The sequence below is a fragment of the Somniosus microcephalus genome, chromosome 7 (assembly GCF_052327205.1).
Source record: "Somniosus microcephalus isolate GS21.2 chromosome 7, FLI_Smic_1.0, whole genome shotgun sequence".
Lineage (NCBI taxonomy): Eukaryota > Metazoa > Chordata > Chondrichthyes > Squaliformes > Somniosidae > Somniosus > Somniosus microcephalus.
The window spans coordinates 57,131,059-57,146,593 of NC_140993.1; the positions used below are offsets into that span (position 1 = coordinate 57,131,059).

At 41.8% G+C, this 15,535-nt stretch overlaps 1 protein-coding gene across 7 annotated transcripts in view; it reads right to left on the bottom strand.

Moving 5' to 3' along the window:
• phf20l1 (PHD finger protein 20 like 1) overlaps positions 1-15,535 on the bottom strand; it is a 159,846-nt gene that overhangs the window by 77,647 nt on the left and 66,664 nt on the right. For 6 of the 7 annotated variants that reach the window (XM_085992486.1, XM_085992488.1, XM_085992487.1 and 3 more), the window contains 3 exons: positions 12,287-12,554; positions 11,396-11,584; positions 3,380-3,577 (listed from right to left, as the gene is read on the bottom strand). In XM_085992486.1, coding sequence (XP_085848612.1) covers positions 3,380-3,577; positions 11,396-11,584; positions 12,287-12,554 — 655 coding nt within the window. The remainder of the gene's footprint in view (positions 1-3,379; positions 3,578-11,395; positions 11,585-12,286; positions 12,555-15,535) is intronic. The other variant, XM_085992489.1, reaches the window with a different exon arrangement.

The window sequence follows — 15,535 nt, forward strand, 5'->3', positions numbered from 1 at the left end:
AGCTAATTTAACCCCACTATTCAAAAAAGGTGGTAGAGAGAAAACGGGGAATTATAGACCGGTAAGCCTAGCATCGGTAGTGGGGAAAATGCTAGAGTCCATTATAAAAGATGTAATAGCAGAGCACTTGTAAAACAGTGACAGGATCGGACAAAGTCAACATGGATTTACAAAAGGTAAATCATACTTGACTAATCTACTGGAATTTTTTGAGGATGTAACTGGTAGAATAGATAAGGGAGAACCAGTGGATGTGGTGTATTTGGACTTTCAGAAGGCTTTCGATAAGGTCCCGCATAAGAGTTGACGTGCAAAGTTAAAGCACATGGGATTAGGGGTAAGGTACTGACTTGGATAGAGAACTGGTTGGCAGACAGGAAGCAAAGAGTTGGATTAACCGGGTCTTTTTCCGAGTGGCAGGCAGTGACTAGTGGGGTACCGCAGGGATCGGTGCTAGGACCCCAGCTATTCACAATATATATTAATGATCTAGACGAGGGAACTAGATGTAATATCTCCAAGTTTGCAGATGACACAAAGCCGGGTGGGCGTGTGTGCTGTGAGGAGGATGCAGAGAAACTCCAGTATGATTTGGACAGGTTGGGTGATTATACTGCATTTGCCATGCATCTGCCCAATGTGGATAAATGCGAGGTTATCCACTTTGGTGGCAAAAACAGGAAGGCAGATTATTATCTGAATGGCAATAGATTGGGAAAAGGGGAAGTGCAACGAGACCTGGGTGTCCTTGTGCACCAGTCGCTGAAGGTAAGCATGCAGGTGCAGCAGGTGGTTAAGAAGGCAAATGGTATGTTGGCCTTCATAGTGAGAGGATTCGAGTACAGGAGCAAGGATGTCTTGCTGCAGTTGTACAGGGCCTTGGTGAGACCACACCTCGAGTATTGTGTGCAGTTTTGGTCGCCTTATCTGAGGAAGGATGTTGTTGCCATGGAGGGAGTGCAGCGAAGGTTCACCAGACTGATACCTGGGATGGCAGGAATGACATATGAAGAGAGATTGGGTCGATTGGGCTTGTATTCGCTAGAGTTTAGAAGAATGAGAGGGGATCTCATTGAAACTTATAAAATTCTAACAGGACTAGACAGACTAGATGCAGGAAGGATGTTCCCGATGGCGGGGGAGTCCAGAACCAGGGGTCACAGTCTAAGGATAAGGGGTAAGCCATTTAGGACTGAGATGAGGAGGAATTTCTTCACCCAGAGAGTAGTGAACCTGTGGAATTCTCTACCACAAAAGGTAGTTGAGGCCAATTCATTAAATATATTCAAGAAGGAGTTAGATATATTTCTTAAGGCTAAAGGGATCAAGGGATATGGGGAGAAAGCAGGGACAGGGTACTGAATTTGGATGATCAGCCATGATCTCATTAAATGGCGGAACAGCCATGAGGGGCCGAATGGCCTACTCCTGCTCCTATCTTCTATGTTTCTATGTTTCCATAACCAGGGGGCATAGATTTAAAGTAATTGGTCGGAGGTTTAGAGGGGATTTGAGGAGAAATGTTTTCACCCAGAGCATGGGGGCGGGGGTCTGGAACGCACTGCCTGAAAGGGTGGTACAGACAGAGACCCTCGTCACATTTAAAAAGTACTTGGATATGCACTTGAAGTGCCATAACCTATAAGGCTATGGACCAAGTGCTGGAAATTGGGATTAGGGTGAATAGCTCTTTGTCAGCCGGCACGGACAAGATGGGCCTCCTTCTGTGCTGTAAATTTCTATGATTCTATGAGGGTAGTAGAAATCTGGAACTCTCCCCCACCCCCCCCAAAAGGCTGTGGATGCTGGGACAATTGGAGCTTTCAGGGCCGAGATTGATAGATTTTTGTTAGGTAAAGGTATCAAGGGAAATAGAGCTAAGGCGGGTAAATGGTAGTTCAAGTACAGATCAGTCATGGGATCTAACTGAATGGTGGAACAGGTTCGAGAGGCCTACTCCTATTCCAATGAGCCTAAAAAAAGACAGTTTTAGAGTCAAGATGAATTGCTAAAAACAAGCTGTTTTTAAAAAACAGAATGAGTAAGAATTCAAACTATTAAAAACAAATTATTCTCCAGAGACGATTAAATATTTTGCAATTCAAATTCTAGTCGTGTAATGGCATCCATTATTTTATATCCATATTCTGACTATTCTGTACTAGTAATTTACTGTCAATGGTTCGGCATCCATGACATTGTAGTAGAAGAACAAAGAGGAAAAGCACCAATTGTATTGAAACCACAGAGTTTCCTTTAAATCTGGGGAATTCCCCATGATTCAACGAGTTTCCCCAGTGAGTAGCTGGGCTACTTTAACCAGGAAGGTGTCAGGTTGGATAGCTGGATCACAAGGATGGCAGGAGAGGTGTTATAATTGAACTCGGTGCCCGAGTTGGAAGAGGAGGGCGGGAATCAGTCCTGATCACTATTCACTGACCCCTGCTAATGTGTGAGCGTGGTCATACGAGGACAGGATCAGTCAGTTGCGATGTTAGATAGCTCGCCAACTCTGTCAATGGCTACATGGGTGAGGATCAGCAGGCAGTGATACCTAAACTCAGCACATCTAGGAAAGGAGGGGCGGGGGGGCAGTTGGCCAAAATAAAAGTAGCTGACTTGCAATGACAGCTTTCCTGCATTATGGTTTTAATTGCTGCTCCCCAGAAATGCATCTTTTGAACTGTGTGCATGCAAGGCAGTGAGTAGTGTTCCATTCATTTTCTGTAGAAAGGAAATTTACAGTGCTTGATAACATTGTATACCATACATCACCAAACACAGCACCACCACAATAAAATATTTTAAAGGAATTTGCCACCCTGTATATAATCAGCACTTAAACAGGTACCTCTGTGAATTTTGCACTGTGATATAACCTAAGGGCAGATGGAAACTATTCTGGTGTTTTAGATTATCAATTTTTGCTTGATTTACAGAGAGCTGTCTGTTTATCTTTATGCAGACCCCGTTAAGGGTGTGCTATCCTCCCCGCTCAATTTTCCTCTATGTATCCACCCAAGTGATCATTAATGCCGAAGTGCAAAAGAGATCAAATCTGTCCCGTTGACTCTATGATGCAGCTGCCCTTTATATCTCAGTGGTCATTATTCATACGTGAGCCTTGACAGTACGCACTGGCAGGTGCTCTGACTTGGCCAGAGAGCAAGACAGCAGCTGACAGTATAACTTGGGTATGTCGGCCATGTGTTGCTCCAGACAGGAACGGTCTCCTGCTTCCAAAAGTTCTTGCGTACTTATGCAATCCAAGATCTACAGCACTTTTCTGGTCCTAGGCCAGGGCCAACTGAATTGGTAGAAAATTCCTTGCTCATCACCACCCCCCACAACTCATTTACTAGCAAAAACCAATACCAACCTGATGAAGAGGAAGCCACACTCGCATCAGTTATCATTTTAGAATGAGGTTTCATCGTTTGTTCTTTTTCAGGGGGTTGAAGAGAAGAAACAGATGCTGTGGTCTTGTGCCTAGAATGCTGGGAGAGGTCAAGAGGCACCAAGTCATTGAACTCAAGGCAATTGGACTCTCCGGGTAGAAGCTGGAAACTGTCAAAATCTGAACCAAAACAGAAACAGCACAAGTGAATGACATTGTACGTTGCCCAGGGGAATGCTTATGTATCACAGTACTAAGTAAGCATGGCAAATTGTTTGAAAACTCACCGAATATCAATGTAATAAGTATGCCTGCCTAACAATAGTCGCTGCACTCCAAAAGTATGAAGTACTTTGAGAGGGCTCAACAAAGTGATAAGCCACTATACAAATGAAAGTATTGTTAGGACAAGATACGATATGCATGAAAATAGAGGGGCCATCTCACAACGTACAGCACCACAGCATTCAATCTACACTGCGCAGTAGCCCGTGGGTTGGAGAAAGGAAATCTGAATCTACACTCAAGAGGTCAGAGCTCTACAGCCGAGTGGCAAAAGGCAACCCCTGAAATTCAACATGTGAAAGAAAAACCAGAAAATGTTTGAAATGCACAGCAGGTCACAGTCAGCAGCTGAGAACAAAAGATAGGTTAGCGTTTCAGGCGGGCTTCCATTTGAAACACTGACATTTGTGTACTGACCCTGCTGTATGTTTCCAGCATTTTCCTGTTTATTATTCCAGATTTCCAGCGTTCGTGTTGTTTCTTTTCATCACTAAACTCCCAACATTGGTCCCAGCCACAATAATTATGTTGGATCAATAGAACTTGCGAATACTTTGAATAATCTCAATATGAACATTGCCTGAAAAACACGTCGAAGCAATCTAGCTGAGACTACAAAGTGATTAGGCTGAGAATATGAAGTGTTCAAGCAGAAAAGTGCAGTGCATATTTAAAACGGGAATCATTCAATTCATCCAACTATCTAATGGAATTTGAGCCGACCTTCCACACTCTTATTGCAATAACGACCAAGTGCTCATTTTCCTCTTGCATACCCAACATTACTTTTCTCTTCAACAACTCTAATGCGCTATGAAAGCCAAGTTCATCTAGGACTGGGATACTGCTCCCATATCTGGGAGGCATTGCTAACACCTCTCAACACTCCTGAAAAAGCTTGTCGTCTGACAAGATGGCACTGTTCTCCTCCCTACTCTCTTTCTGTTAGAGTCACAACATCTTTGTTTCCCCCCCTCTCATTTTATCAATACCACTGTGGATAGTTGTCTGCTAAATTATCACTCTTCCCACGACACAAATTCTTACTGTGTGAAATCCAGGTTCATTACACAGCCTGTACATCATTGGATGTGGTGCGCTTTAAGACATCCTGAGGACTTGGAAGGCACTATATATTTTTTGCTTTTGTTACTCTTAACGACCTTATCTGGGACCTTAACACTGTGGAATTCCTTACTTCCCTCAGTCTTCCTTTCCTCCTCCAAGCTTGATGTCACCAATTCATTACTTCCTACTTTACCTCATCTTCACTTCATGAACGCTTCTCAAATTTAAAAAAAGCCTGTGCTTGTCAGTTACATTGGAGCATCCACTCAACATTACTGTGTAATCTGAGAATTCTCTAACAGTAAACACAAAGTGCATACATATAGACAAGCAAGCTAGCAATATGAACAAAGAACACAATGAAGCACCAGTGCATGGCTGAATATTGTACAAATTAGAATAGAAATAGATTTCTGCAATTTTGTTTTATGTAGGAACAGGCAATGTACTCTTAAACTGTGCAAATTAGCTCTATTCTCTGCCTTTATTTAAAACACTTTTTTAGATAAACAATCTCCCAATTCCAGAGAGCTTGCGCAATTACTTGTTTGATTCCGATTTACAATCACCTGACTTACACTGAAGTCTGGTATAAATTTCACTTCCTCAGGGTGAAATCTCAGCATGGGACTGATAAACCCATCCTCTGGAATAAGAACAGACAATGCTGAAAATATGCAGCCATCAGCAAGGATAGCTTAACCTCTCAGGTGATCCTGTTCATCAGGACAGTTCTAATGAAGGGTCCCACCCAAAATGATCACCCATCTTGCTTTCAGATGCTGACTTACCTCTGCATTGCCAGCATTTTCTGCTCTTACTTTAGATTTCCATCATTTGCTCACCCACCTGTTTTGCACAGCAGCTTTCATCATTCATGTAAACTGACAACTGAATCAGCACTGTTGCAAATAGCAGGTTTTGCATCTCGACACAATTGTTCACATTTAGTAAAAAAATCTATTTTTGTGCTTGCGTTGTGCTGGGAATCCTAATGTTTGGTGTAGCACAAGTGAGGCACCTTATAAAGTTACCCCAATCTATGACTGGAACAAAGTGTACAACAGCATCAAGCACCAGCATAAATAAAAGCAGCGGCCATTCAAACCAGCTAAGCAGATGCAGGATTGGCTTGGGCTGAGAGCAAATCTGGCCCCCATCCCCTGCACATTTGAAGTCACTGGCTCAAGCTGGGTTGTGATTCCACAGGGATCTCACCATAATTGGCTAGTCGCCACATGCGTTGGCCATTATTTAACTGTAAGGGTCATTGCAGCCCTTGACATTACTCGACATCCACAAGTCTATTTTACAGGAAGGGTCACTGGATGGGCAGGATGCAGGGCTCATCTGTTCCCCCTCCTCTCGACCAAGTTAGTTACAGGGTGCTGTGACCAGGTGCTACAACCCTACTGCTACCTAGGCTAAGATCATCTTACTCAGCACAGGTCAGTTTAGTTCCACACTAGACAGTGCATGTACCCACTATCAGAAAAACCTCTGTGGGCTATTGTTGATACAGCAGAGGTGAAGCACCTTCTTGTAATTTTTAAAATGGAGAAATTGAAATACATACGTGACAAACTAATCTTTTTTCACAGCCAATGAATTACTTCTGAAATGTAATCACTTGCATGACTACATTGCAAATGTTAATCATTGGCTGGAAGCAATTTTGGATATCCTGAGGACCTAAAAGTTGCTTTATAAATGCAAGTTCTTTGCTTCTTAAAACATTGATGCCTGCCAACAATCTTTTTCTCATGTAAAAGATTACTCCTCAAATTCTCAATTTTAGCTGCTTTAACCTTTAATTAAAACCACGTGTAGCCTCGCCAGTAACCAGCAAGATTCACTCCACTGATAGCTATACTCAACGAGCAGCTATTTCAGGCAGCTCTTCGGTGTCACCTACAGGAAATTTCTCAGAAAATGGATATCCGAGGCTACAAGGCAGTTGAAACATCAAGGGAGCTGAATGACACTACAAATCATGAGGGAAAAGCTGAAGGAGTGCGCAATTTTCTTCTGAACCTCGATTAGATTGTTAGCTTGAAATCATTCATTTTTTTAAAATTTCAGATGGGCCCTGGTATGGTCTTTAACTTCACTCCATGTCTAAGAGGCACAAACTCGAACATACTTAGCACACAACCAGTTTCACCTTGACTGCATCAAGCTCTACCAGGTCTTGCTCGCCACTGCCAAAACCGACCACTACTCTACAACTATGCTGGCAGGGAAAGATAACCCCAGGCTCCTTTTCTTTACCACCAACCACTTCCCCAAACCCCTCTCCCTAGCTATTAAGCCTTCTGGTTCTTCTCTAAACTGCCTCCAGAATACTATTCAGCTTTGGGCAGATTAACTGTGGCAGTAGTGGTCACCTACTGCCACGACACTCTGGCACCAAGGAATTCCCACAACTCCTCCACTGCTAAAGGTGTCCAAGATCGTCTTGTCCAAGTCAAACATTGTGCCCCCCCCACATCCTTCAAACGAGCCAACTTTCTATAAAGTCTGAATACTGTTCTCATACCAAGGGGTTTTCTAGCATCTCCCTCCTAATCAACAGGATTTAACAAAAAAATATCTTTTGATAGGTGATCATCCTCTGAACTCTAGTCTTCAAACTCTCTTTCCAGATTGTAACCTTTCTGCTCTGTTAAATCACTGTTCCTCATTGTTCCTCGGAAATTTCCTCCAATGTTCTTCCTCCTTTGCACCATCTCTGATCATCATTTCATAGGACCTCCCTCATTAAAAGCATTTAAAATTCAAGCTTGAAATCTTCTAATCACTACTGTTTGACTTTAATGGTGCTGTCCTGCACTATGGGCCTTAGCCCTTCACCTAGGTATTCGAATTTTAACAAAATCAAAGCATTGTAACATTAACTGAAGTCATTTTAGCAACAGAAGAAAGTCATCGCCAACTGCCAGGAATTTTTTCTAAACATATAGCTCAATTCAAATAAATGATAGCAGTCATTTGAACCTTAAAAATATTCCAACTTTAGTACTCTGTATATTAAATTCAAGAGTTGGGAACTTTTCTGTAACTTTACAACTTAAGAGAAAAAACCCTGTTGATGCTGCAGTTCCCGTCATATAGTTCAATTAAAGATTCTGGTTACACGTCATAAAACTTGGAAATCACCTTCATGTTTCAGAATCAGAAAACTAACCAGAAAAAACACCCACACCACAGACTGAATTTTTAAAAGAAAGTTTGCATGCATATAGATACCTCAAAATGAGTTTAAGGCTTGGGTAAGGTTTGCAATTTATTTGCGGTTTAGGGATATGAACTTTTGGTCAGGCTACTGCCAGATATCCATTATCTTATCTATCATAGCTGTGGCCATTCAGTAACGTGCAGAACCTTTGTCCCCATCCCCACTCTGAGTGGGTGATTCCATTTGTGTATGCCACAAAATCAAAGCATTGTAACATTAACTGAAGTCATTTTAGCAACAGAAGAAAGTCATCGCCAACTGCCAGGAATTTTTTCTAAACATATAGCTCAATTCAAATAAATTATAGCAGTCATTTGAAAAGCAGCCCCCTTAAAATGGACCGCCTTTACCAGTCGTTTAAAAAGACTCATTCGTAAAAGTAAGTCTGAATCAGTGCTGCAAAGTAACAGATGTATGGGGTGTGCACAAGGTTCTAATCATACTCGAGGGGTTTGATTGATGCTATTAACCACAAAGAGGAGAGTTTTCAAAAAAAAATTTGAAAAATCCAATTATTTCTTCCTCCTGAGCATTTCCTGTGGAGTTTAATCATAGAGTTCCATTACTGACCCGTGTTGTCATTGAGAATGCAGTGTTGCCATGTGATCTTCAGTCATGTGCCAGGAAAAGTGTTTCAAACATTGATGCATTAGACCTGGGCTTTGATAGCACCAGCTGCTGGAAGAGAAGGTTTTAACGGCAGGAATGCACTTTTAGCAAGTTACAATGTGTCATATGTAATTTAAATAAATTATTTAAGTCAGAGCAAAAGTGCTTTTAGAATCCGAAAACCATGGCAGTTTTAATTCTTGGGAATGGCAAGGTTGGGGTGGGCTTGCCACTCCTATATCCTCCTCCCAGATATGGGTGCTGTTCCCATAATCCCAACCCCCTGCCCCACCTGCAAAAACTACACTAATTTAACTAATCTACTTTTTAATTCCCAACTGCCTCGCCACTACACTCACTATAACAAAACTTTTCTCTTGAAAGTCAGAGGGGCAAAAATAAGTCTGAGTGGGGGAGCAGCCATTTTAGAGGATAAGAACCCTGATGTTGAAGCCATCCTTGTGACTGCCAGAATTATGTCCCACTTTTTTTTTTAAATTTAGGAAATAGGTAGATACCTTTGAACATGTGATATACTTTTTGTGCTGTAATTGGTTAGATAGATCATGAGGAAGACCTCAAGTTTTTTAACTAACAAAAAAAAGACAAACAGCAAGGGTTCTGCAATCCAACATAGTCATAACTTTTATTTTTTTTTCCTTTGTTTAGCAAGACAGTATTTTCCTCTTTTACAAAAAAAGTATAGCAGAATAAGTAATTAAAGTTTTATAAAAATTCTTCATGAGGTAGTGTACTTGGCAACAAGGCTCCCTGCATTACTGTACACACACTTGGTCCCGATGCACATATCCAGCGGTTTCCTTTCAGCGAATCGTAACACTACCTCGTGATGGATTTTTTTTTTATTTTTTTTAATTGCTTTAAAAAAAAGATGTACAACACATTGAATAAGTTCCTTGACAAAACAACCTCCTCTTCTGCCACTAATATGATCAATAGCTTACATTGACTTGACGTCAAAGACATCATGCGACTTATAGCCTTCACGCACCGACATCAAATGGCACGACTATAACATTGCTCAACAACATCAGAAGAGTACATTCAATTCAAGTAAGCACCAATGGCATTGAGTGAGTTACAAGGCAGTTACACCAATCGTAGGCTTCAGATCAGGGTTCTTACTAGGAATTTTACTCTTTTTTTTCAAAAAAGGAAAACGACTTATCTTTAGTCCCCTCAGAGAAAAGAAAAACAAAACAGCCTTTGGTTGCAAATATTCTTTTCATCAAAAGTTCATCTCATTCTCTTATTTCTCCCTTTCTCTACCCATTTCATGTTCTATTTAGCCCCAAACAATAAATCAACTGAAAATGTCAGTGGTAGAGAGCATGATTTCAGCCTGGTAGTCTATAAAGAAGCGAGAGATATGGGGAAAAAGAAACTGAATTTTGAAACAAATCCATTGTCCAAGTCAAGCCATGCTTCTCTCAGTACCCAAGAGCAGCAATGACAGGACTTTGAAGAGGTCACCTGCCTGCCCTCTAAGCCTAGAAATAGTGCTAGGCATAGGAGCTGAAGAACCTAAAAGGAACAAGGAGAAAATTAAAAGCTTTTTTAAAAAAAAACAGGGATTTAATTTAAAAAATGTAAACACACAAATGGAAAACTCCACTAGAAGCAGTGTTGGGTAGCAATAATTTAAAAGGTTCATGTCACTAATGGTTTTCCGAGCCTCTCGATTTGGACCAGTATTCTTCTAGCTCACTCTGAGCCATCCTACTATTTTCTGACAGCTGTTTTAGTTTCAGTATTGAAAGTCAATACATGGCGGGATTGTTTCATTGGGAGGGGGAAAAGAGAAAGAATAGCAAGAAGAAAGATATTGGCTGTTAGTTACAACATGGAGTTTAAAACGAATTACTGGGTTAATAAACAGCCGAGGGGTACTGACTGATGTACAGTGATATTAGTGATTATGCAGGTGCTGTTCCTGTTTACTGATCAAATCAACATCTTCTCTGCTCCGCCCCTTTAGAGTCTACATTTTGGTCCAGAATTTGATCAGCTGCTCTTTCCTACTTGGCTAGAAAAAGTCCATCCAAAATAGCTATAAAAATAGAAAGGTAGAGCTGTGCTCTCTTCTTCATTTTACTACCTTGGACATGTCAAGAAGTACATTGCACAAGCCAAATACTGCCACTTGCTCACACTACAGCCAATTACCAACTTTCAAATCCATCAATGATCTGGGTCTGCTGACCCACTGTCTCAAGAGGTTTTTTTTTGAAAATGCCACTGCTTTTATATCAAATATGATCACGCCACAACAAGACTATTTTAAATAAACAGTCAAGAGCTCCTAATGTTCCCATGAGAAAGTGTCATGCTGACACTCAAGAATACATCCACATAGAGCTTCAGCTCCAGTGCAGCTATGCCACGGAGCGCTATTTTTGCTCAACAAAATGTCACAGCCAGACTGATGCCACTTATACTTCAGCATCAACTGACCCCGTCCAGAAATTGACACACTCCTCCCCTCTCTGCCGTTGCATAAAAAAATATATATTCAAGATATAAAATTTTAAAGGTAAATTTTCTTACAGAACAGGAACCGCAGCATGAGCAGAACGTACGTCCGGGTTCCAAATGATACAGTATTTTTCCAAAATAGAACGGGTTTGATTGAGTAACGCATGTGCAACTTGGTCACCCTGTGCACTTTTATTTGGTTTAGGGAAATCCCCGCCGGATAAATACCAAACCCAGTGGAACCCAGATGTTCGCCTATTAGGTACGACTGGCTGAACATGTTCAGTTACTTTTATTCTCACCCTCTGGTATGTTGCTGTCTGTCAGATTATTGGATTTGCCCGACTGTCCTGTCATACCACTGGATGGAGAGGGTAAATACCCTTGATCAGTGGAACCATCAATCCCTGCAGCATTTGCTAACCGTACAGAGCGTCTCCTACGTTTGGAATTTTCTAACCGGACGGACGGACTGCTGGGCTGAGAAGGGCCTTTAGGAAGAAGAGATGCTCAATTAGCCTTTTTTTTTTTTTAAATGGTGTTAGTTACTTGTTTTCTTTTGTTGTGGTAGCCTATTTTAGTATCGGCTTTTGATAGTACAACGCAATACAGTGAAAGAAACAGTTGTGTTGTACCCCTTGGTTTTTAGAACAGAACATTATAAAAAGACAAGTTAGGGTGACCGATAGCTGGTTCTGTCAGTGACTGTGAGCAAAGAAAATCAATTTTAGTTGAATTTTTTTTTTAAACTGTTATATGTTGAGGATGATACACAGTCCAGAGTTAAGAAATCTGACTCGTTTCCTTCATAAGCAAATGTGGACTAATTCATGAAATTAAATTCAGGCTTCTATCTCCATCAGCTGTGCGCGTTTAAGTTGAGTGCATTTTTTTTTTACCTTAGTAGGAACCATGATCTCAGCGTCTATGGTGCAGCCTCACCCATGAGCAGTAAAGTGGAGGAACTTGCATGCATCACATCACTTATTAAAATTACGGAAAAAATTAAAGGAAAAGCTTTACATAACTAAACATGCCGACATACCTGAAAATACCAGTTTACATGTGGTTTTCAAAGAAAAACAACAAAATCTTCATAATTCTTTCAACACAATTAACAGCCACGACTAGAAGCTAAGAAGCTCTTTGCTTTAAAACCCCTCTAGGCAAGACTCACTAAGCAACGCACTAACCAGTCTGAGGGATATCTGAAGGTGGAGGTGGGGGTAATGTCTGAGGAAATTCTACATTGTGCAACTCCTTGCCCTGAGGTACAGTTGGGGTAGGAGAAGGATCTGAAGCCTTTATATTCCCGGATGGCTCCTCAGGCTTTGTTTTCCGTGCTCGGAGTTTCGCCGAAGCTGGAGATGGAGAGAGTGGATCGCTTTTTTGATTCAGAGGACAGAAATCGCCGCTGCTCACTTCAGTCTTCAGCTGGTCAGTGGTATCAGAGGGTGGCAGCTAGATAAAATTAAAGGCCGACAATTAACTATGTGATGATCTCCTGGGAACAGCATTTATGGTATTAAACCTTCTGATGATTTATAGTGCCATTTTCATACCAAACATATCAAATCAAGTTAAACACTTCAATCTAACCATATCATAATGTAAATAAAAATGTTTTGTTTCCATACAGGTTATACAATGACCATTTTCTCCACTTCTTACACCCAGCATTGGCATTAAACACTCACTGGTAAAGTACAATATGCATTAAATCAACACCATTTTCTACACCATCTCAGGAAGCACTTCTGTATTAGAAGTACAGTATTGCTCCCAACTGGGTTAGCTGTAGAAAAACTCTCTTTATACTGCACAAATAAGAATTGCAGGTTGGGTTAGATGCAGAGCAAAGTTCCCATTATACTTCAGAAGGACTCAAACTTCATTATGTGACTCAGATTTTTCAAATTTAATCCTTAGCTTATTTTAAATTTCACAACTAGTGAATGTCTCTCCTCCCAGAATATACAGCAATATGATGAATTCTATTTAGTAGTCTGGCATCCACTGTCTATCCTAGTCTTATTTTTTCTCCCATTCTCTTGAACTTTTGGTGTACAGATGCTGGCAGCCGCCAGTAAGCTAACCAAGTAGCCATTCTTCAAGTGCGAGTCAACAAACAGTGCTTTGGCAGACTGCTCAATCGCGGAGGATGTTACAACCTGCACCCGATTTGGTTCTCTACCGATGTCCAGACATGTTCACTCTCCCACATTGGTCACGGGATAGTGATCGGGACCAGGAGTCTTGCTGATATTTTCCCCCTTTCAGAGTCACGCGCCACTGAGGTCTATCATAGCACCCAAACTGCTGCCTGACTAAGATTGCTCATTCAGCACAGGCCAGATAACATTTTCTAGTCTGTTTGACAGTGCTACACTGGATGGTGCCTTTACAAACTAGGCCATCAGGGAAGTATTCTTTTTTTAAATTACCTCTCTCCAGTTTCCTTTCTATTCGGACCTCCTTACTTTTAACCATTGAAGCCTCAACCTCTTCTTCAAATAGTGCAAGATGGCACACAGAGAATCACTTATGCAAGAGCTGGACTGCCATTGCCTAAATCTTACCAGCTTTGTCAGGGCTGAAGAATTTGTTTTTGACAACAAAAAACAAACCAGACCAGTTAATCTTTTGGCAATTTTTCCAACTCCAAGCTTACATCAACTCAACAAAATCTAAGGTGTCTTCTAAAATAAAACCAGTCTGCAGTACATAAGCCTGTATCACTCAAGTTTCTCTCTCATCTCCCCCTGCTCTCTCCAAACTCATCTCTCTCAAAAGGCCTAGCTCCTGCTCCTTCAACTACATGCCCACTGAACTCCGAAATACGCAATGTTCTATCCCGACTCCATGCTAGCTGATATTGCAAATAGTTCTCACTTCAGTCACTGTCCCCCCGCCTTTTCAAAACCACCCTATCTCCAACCTCCATTTCCTCTCCCAACTCCTGGAACATGCCGCTGCCTCCTAGATATATGCCCATCTCCAGCAATGCCTTTTTGAACCCCTCCAATCAGGATTGTGCCCCTTCTACTGTACCAAAATGGCCCTAACCAATGCCAAGTTACCGTGTTGCATTATCCCTCCTCAACCTCTCTGCAGCCTTCGATAGGAATTGACCACACAATCCTCCACCAATGCCTCTCGTCCATTGTCCAGCTTGGAATGACTACACTTTCTTGGTTACATTCTTAACCATCTGATCATAGACAGGACAAGCCTATGGCTTCTCTTCCCACCCCTACATAGTCATCTACAAATTCGCCCACCTCCTCCACAAGGATCCATCCTTGGACATCTCATCTATAGGCTGCCACTTGGTAACATCATCCACAGACATGAGATCAGTTTGCACATGTAGAGCAATGGTACCTAGCTCTAATTTTCCATTACCTCTCTCGACCCCTGCACTCCTTCAGACTGCTGGTCAGACATCTAGACTTGAATGAGGTGTAACTACCTCCAGCTATCCATTGGGAAGACCAAAGTCTTTGGCACCCCCTTCACAAACTTTGTACTTTCATCACTGGCTCCATGGCCCTCCCTGGCCACGGTCTTAAGCTGATCGCAACTGTTTACACCTTGATGTCCTTCCACCCCAAGCTGAGCTTCAGACCCAAAAACCTCTCCATCAAAAAGGCCCACTTCCACCTCCCTAACACTTTCTGCCTCTGCCATTACCTCAGTCCATCGGCCTTTGAAATTCTCGCATGTCTTTGGCACATGCAGGCTTGATGACTCTAATGTTCTCCTGGCCAGCCTCATGACCTTAACTCTCCATAAATTTCATGTCATCCAAAACTTTGCTGCCCACATCCTAGTCCACACCAAGTCATGCCCGTTCATCATTCCTTGTCCTTGCTGACCTACATTTACTACCCCCCACGTCTCCCAATAATTCATATTTAAACTTGCATCCCTGTGCTTAAATCCCTCAGTAGACTCGCCCCTTCCCATCTCTGTAACCCCACCCCCCTCCAGCTTTACAACCTCCTTGGAATTCTCCATTCCTCCGACTCTAGCCTCCTGTATATCCCCACCCATCATACCACCATTGATGGTCTTGTCTTCAGTTTTCTAGGCCCCATGCAGTGGAATTCCCGTCCTAAATACCTGTGCCTCTCTTCCTCCCTCTGCTTCTTTAAAACCCTCCTTAAAACCCACCACTTTGACTAAGCTTTAAGTCAATCCGTCCCTTTCTCCTTATACCTCTGTGAAGCATCTTGGAATGCTTTTCTACGTTAAAGGCAAGTTCTTGTGTTTATAGATCAATGCCATATGTGCTGATGTTTCCATATCCTATGGGCATTACATTCCCGGTACAGGAATCCGCTTTGAAAATTTGTTTTGAAGAGACTGTTCAAACTATAAACCTTCTAAACTCACAACACAAAATAATAACACTCACAGGTTCCAGCTGCCCAGGAATC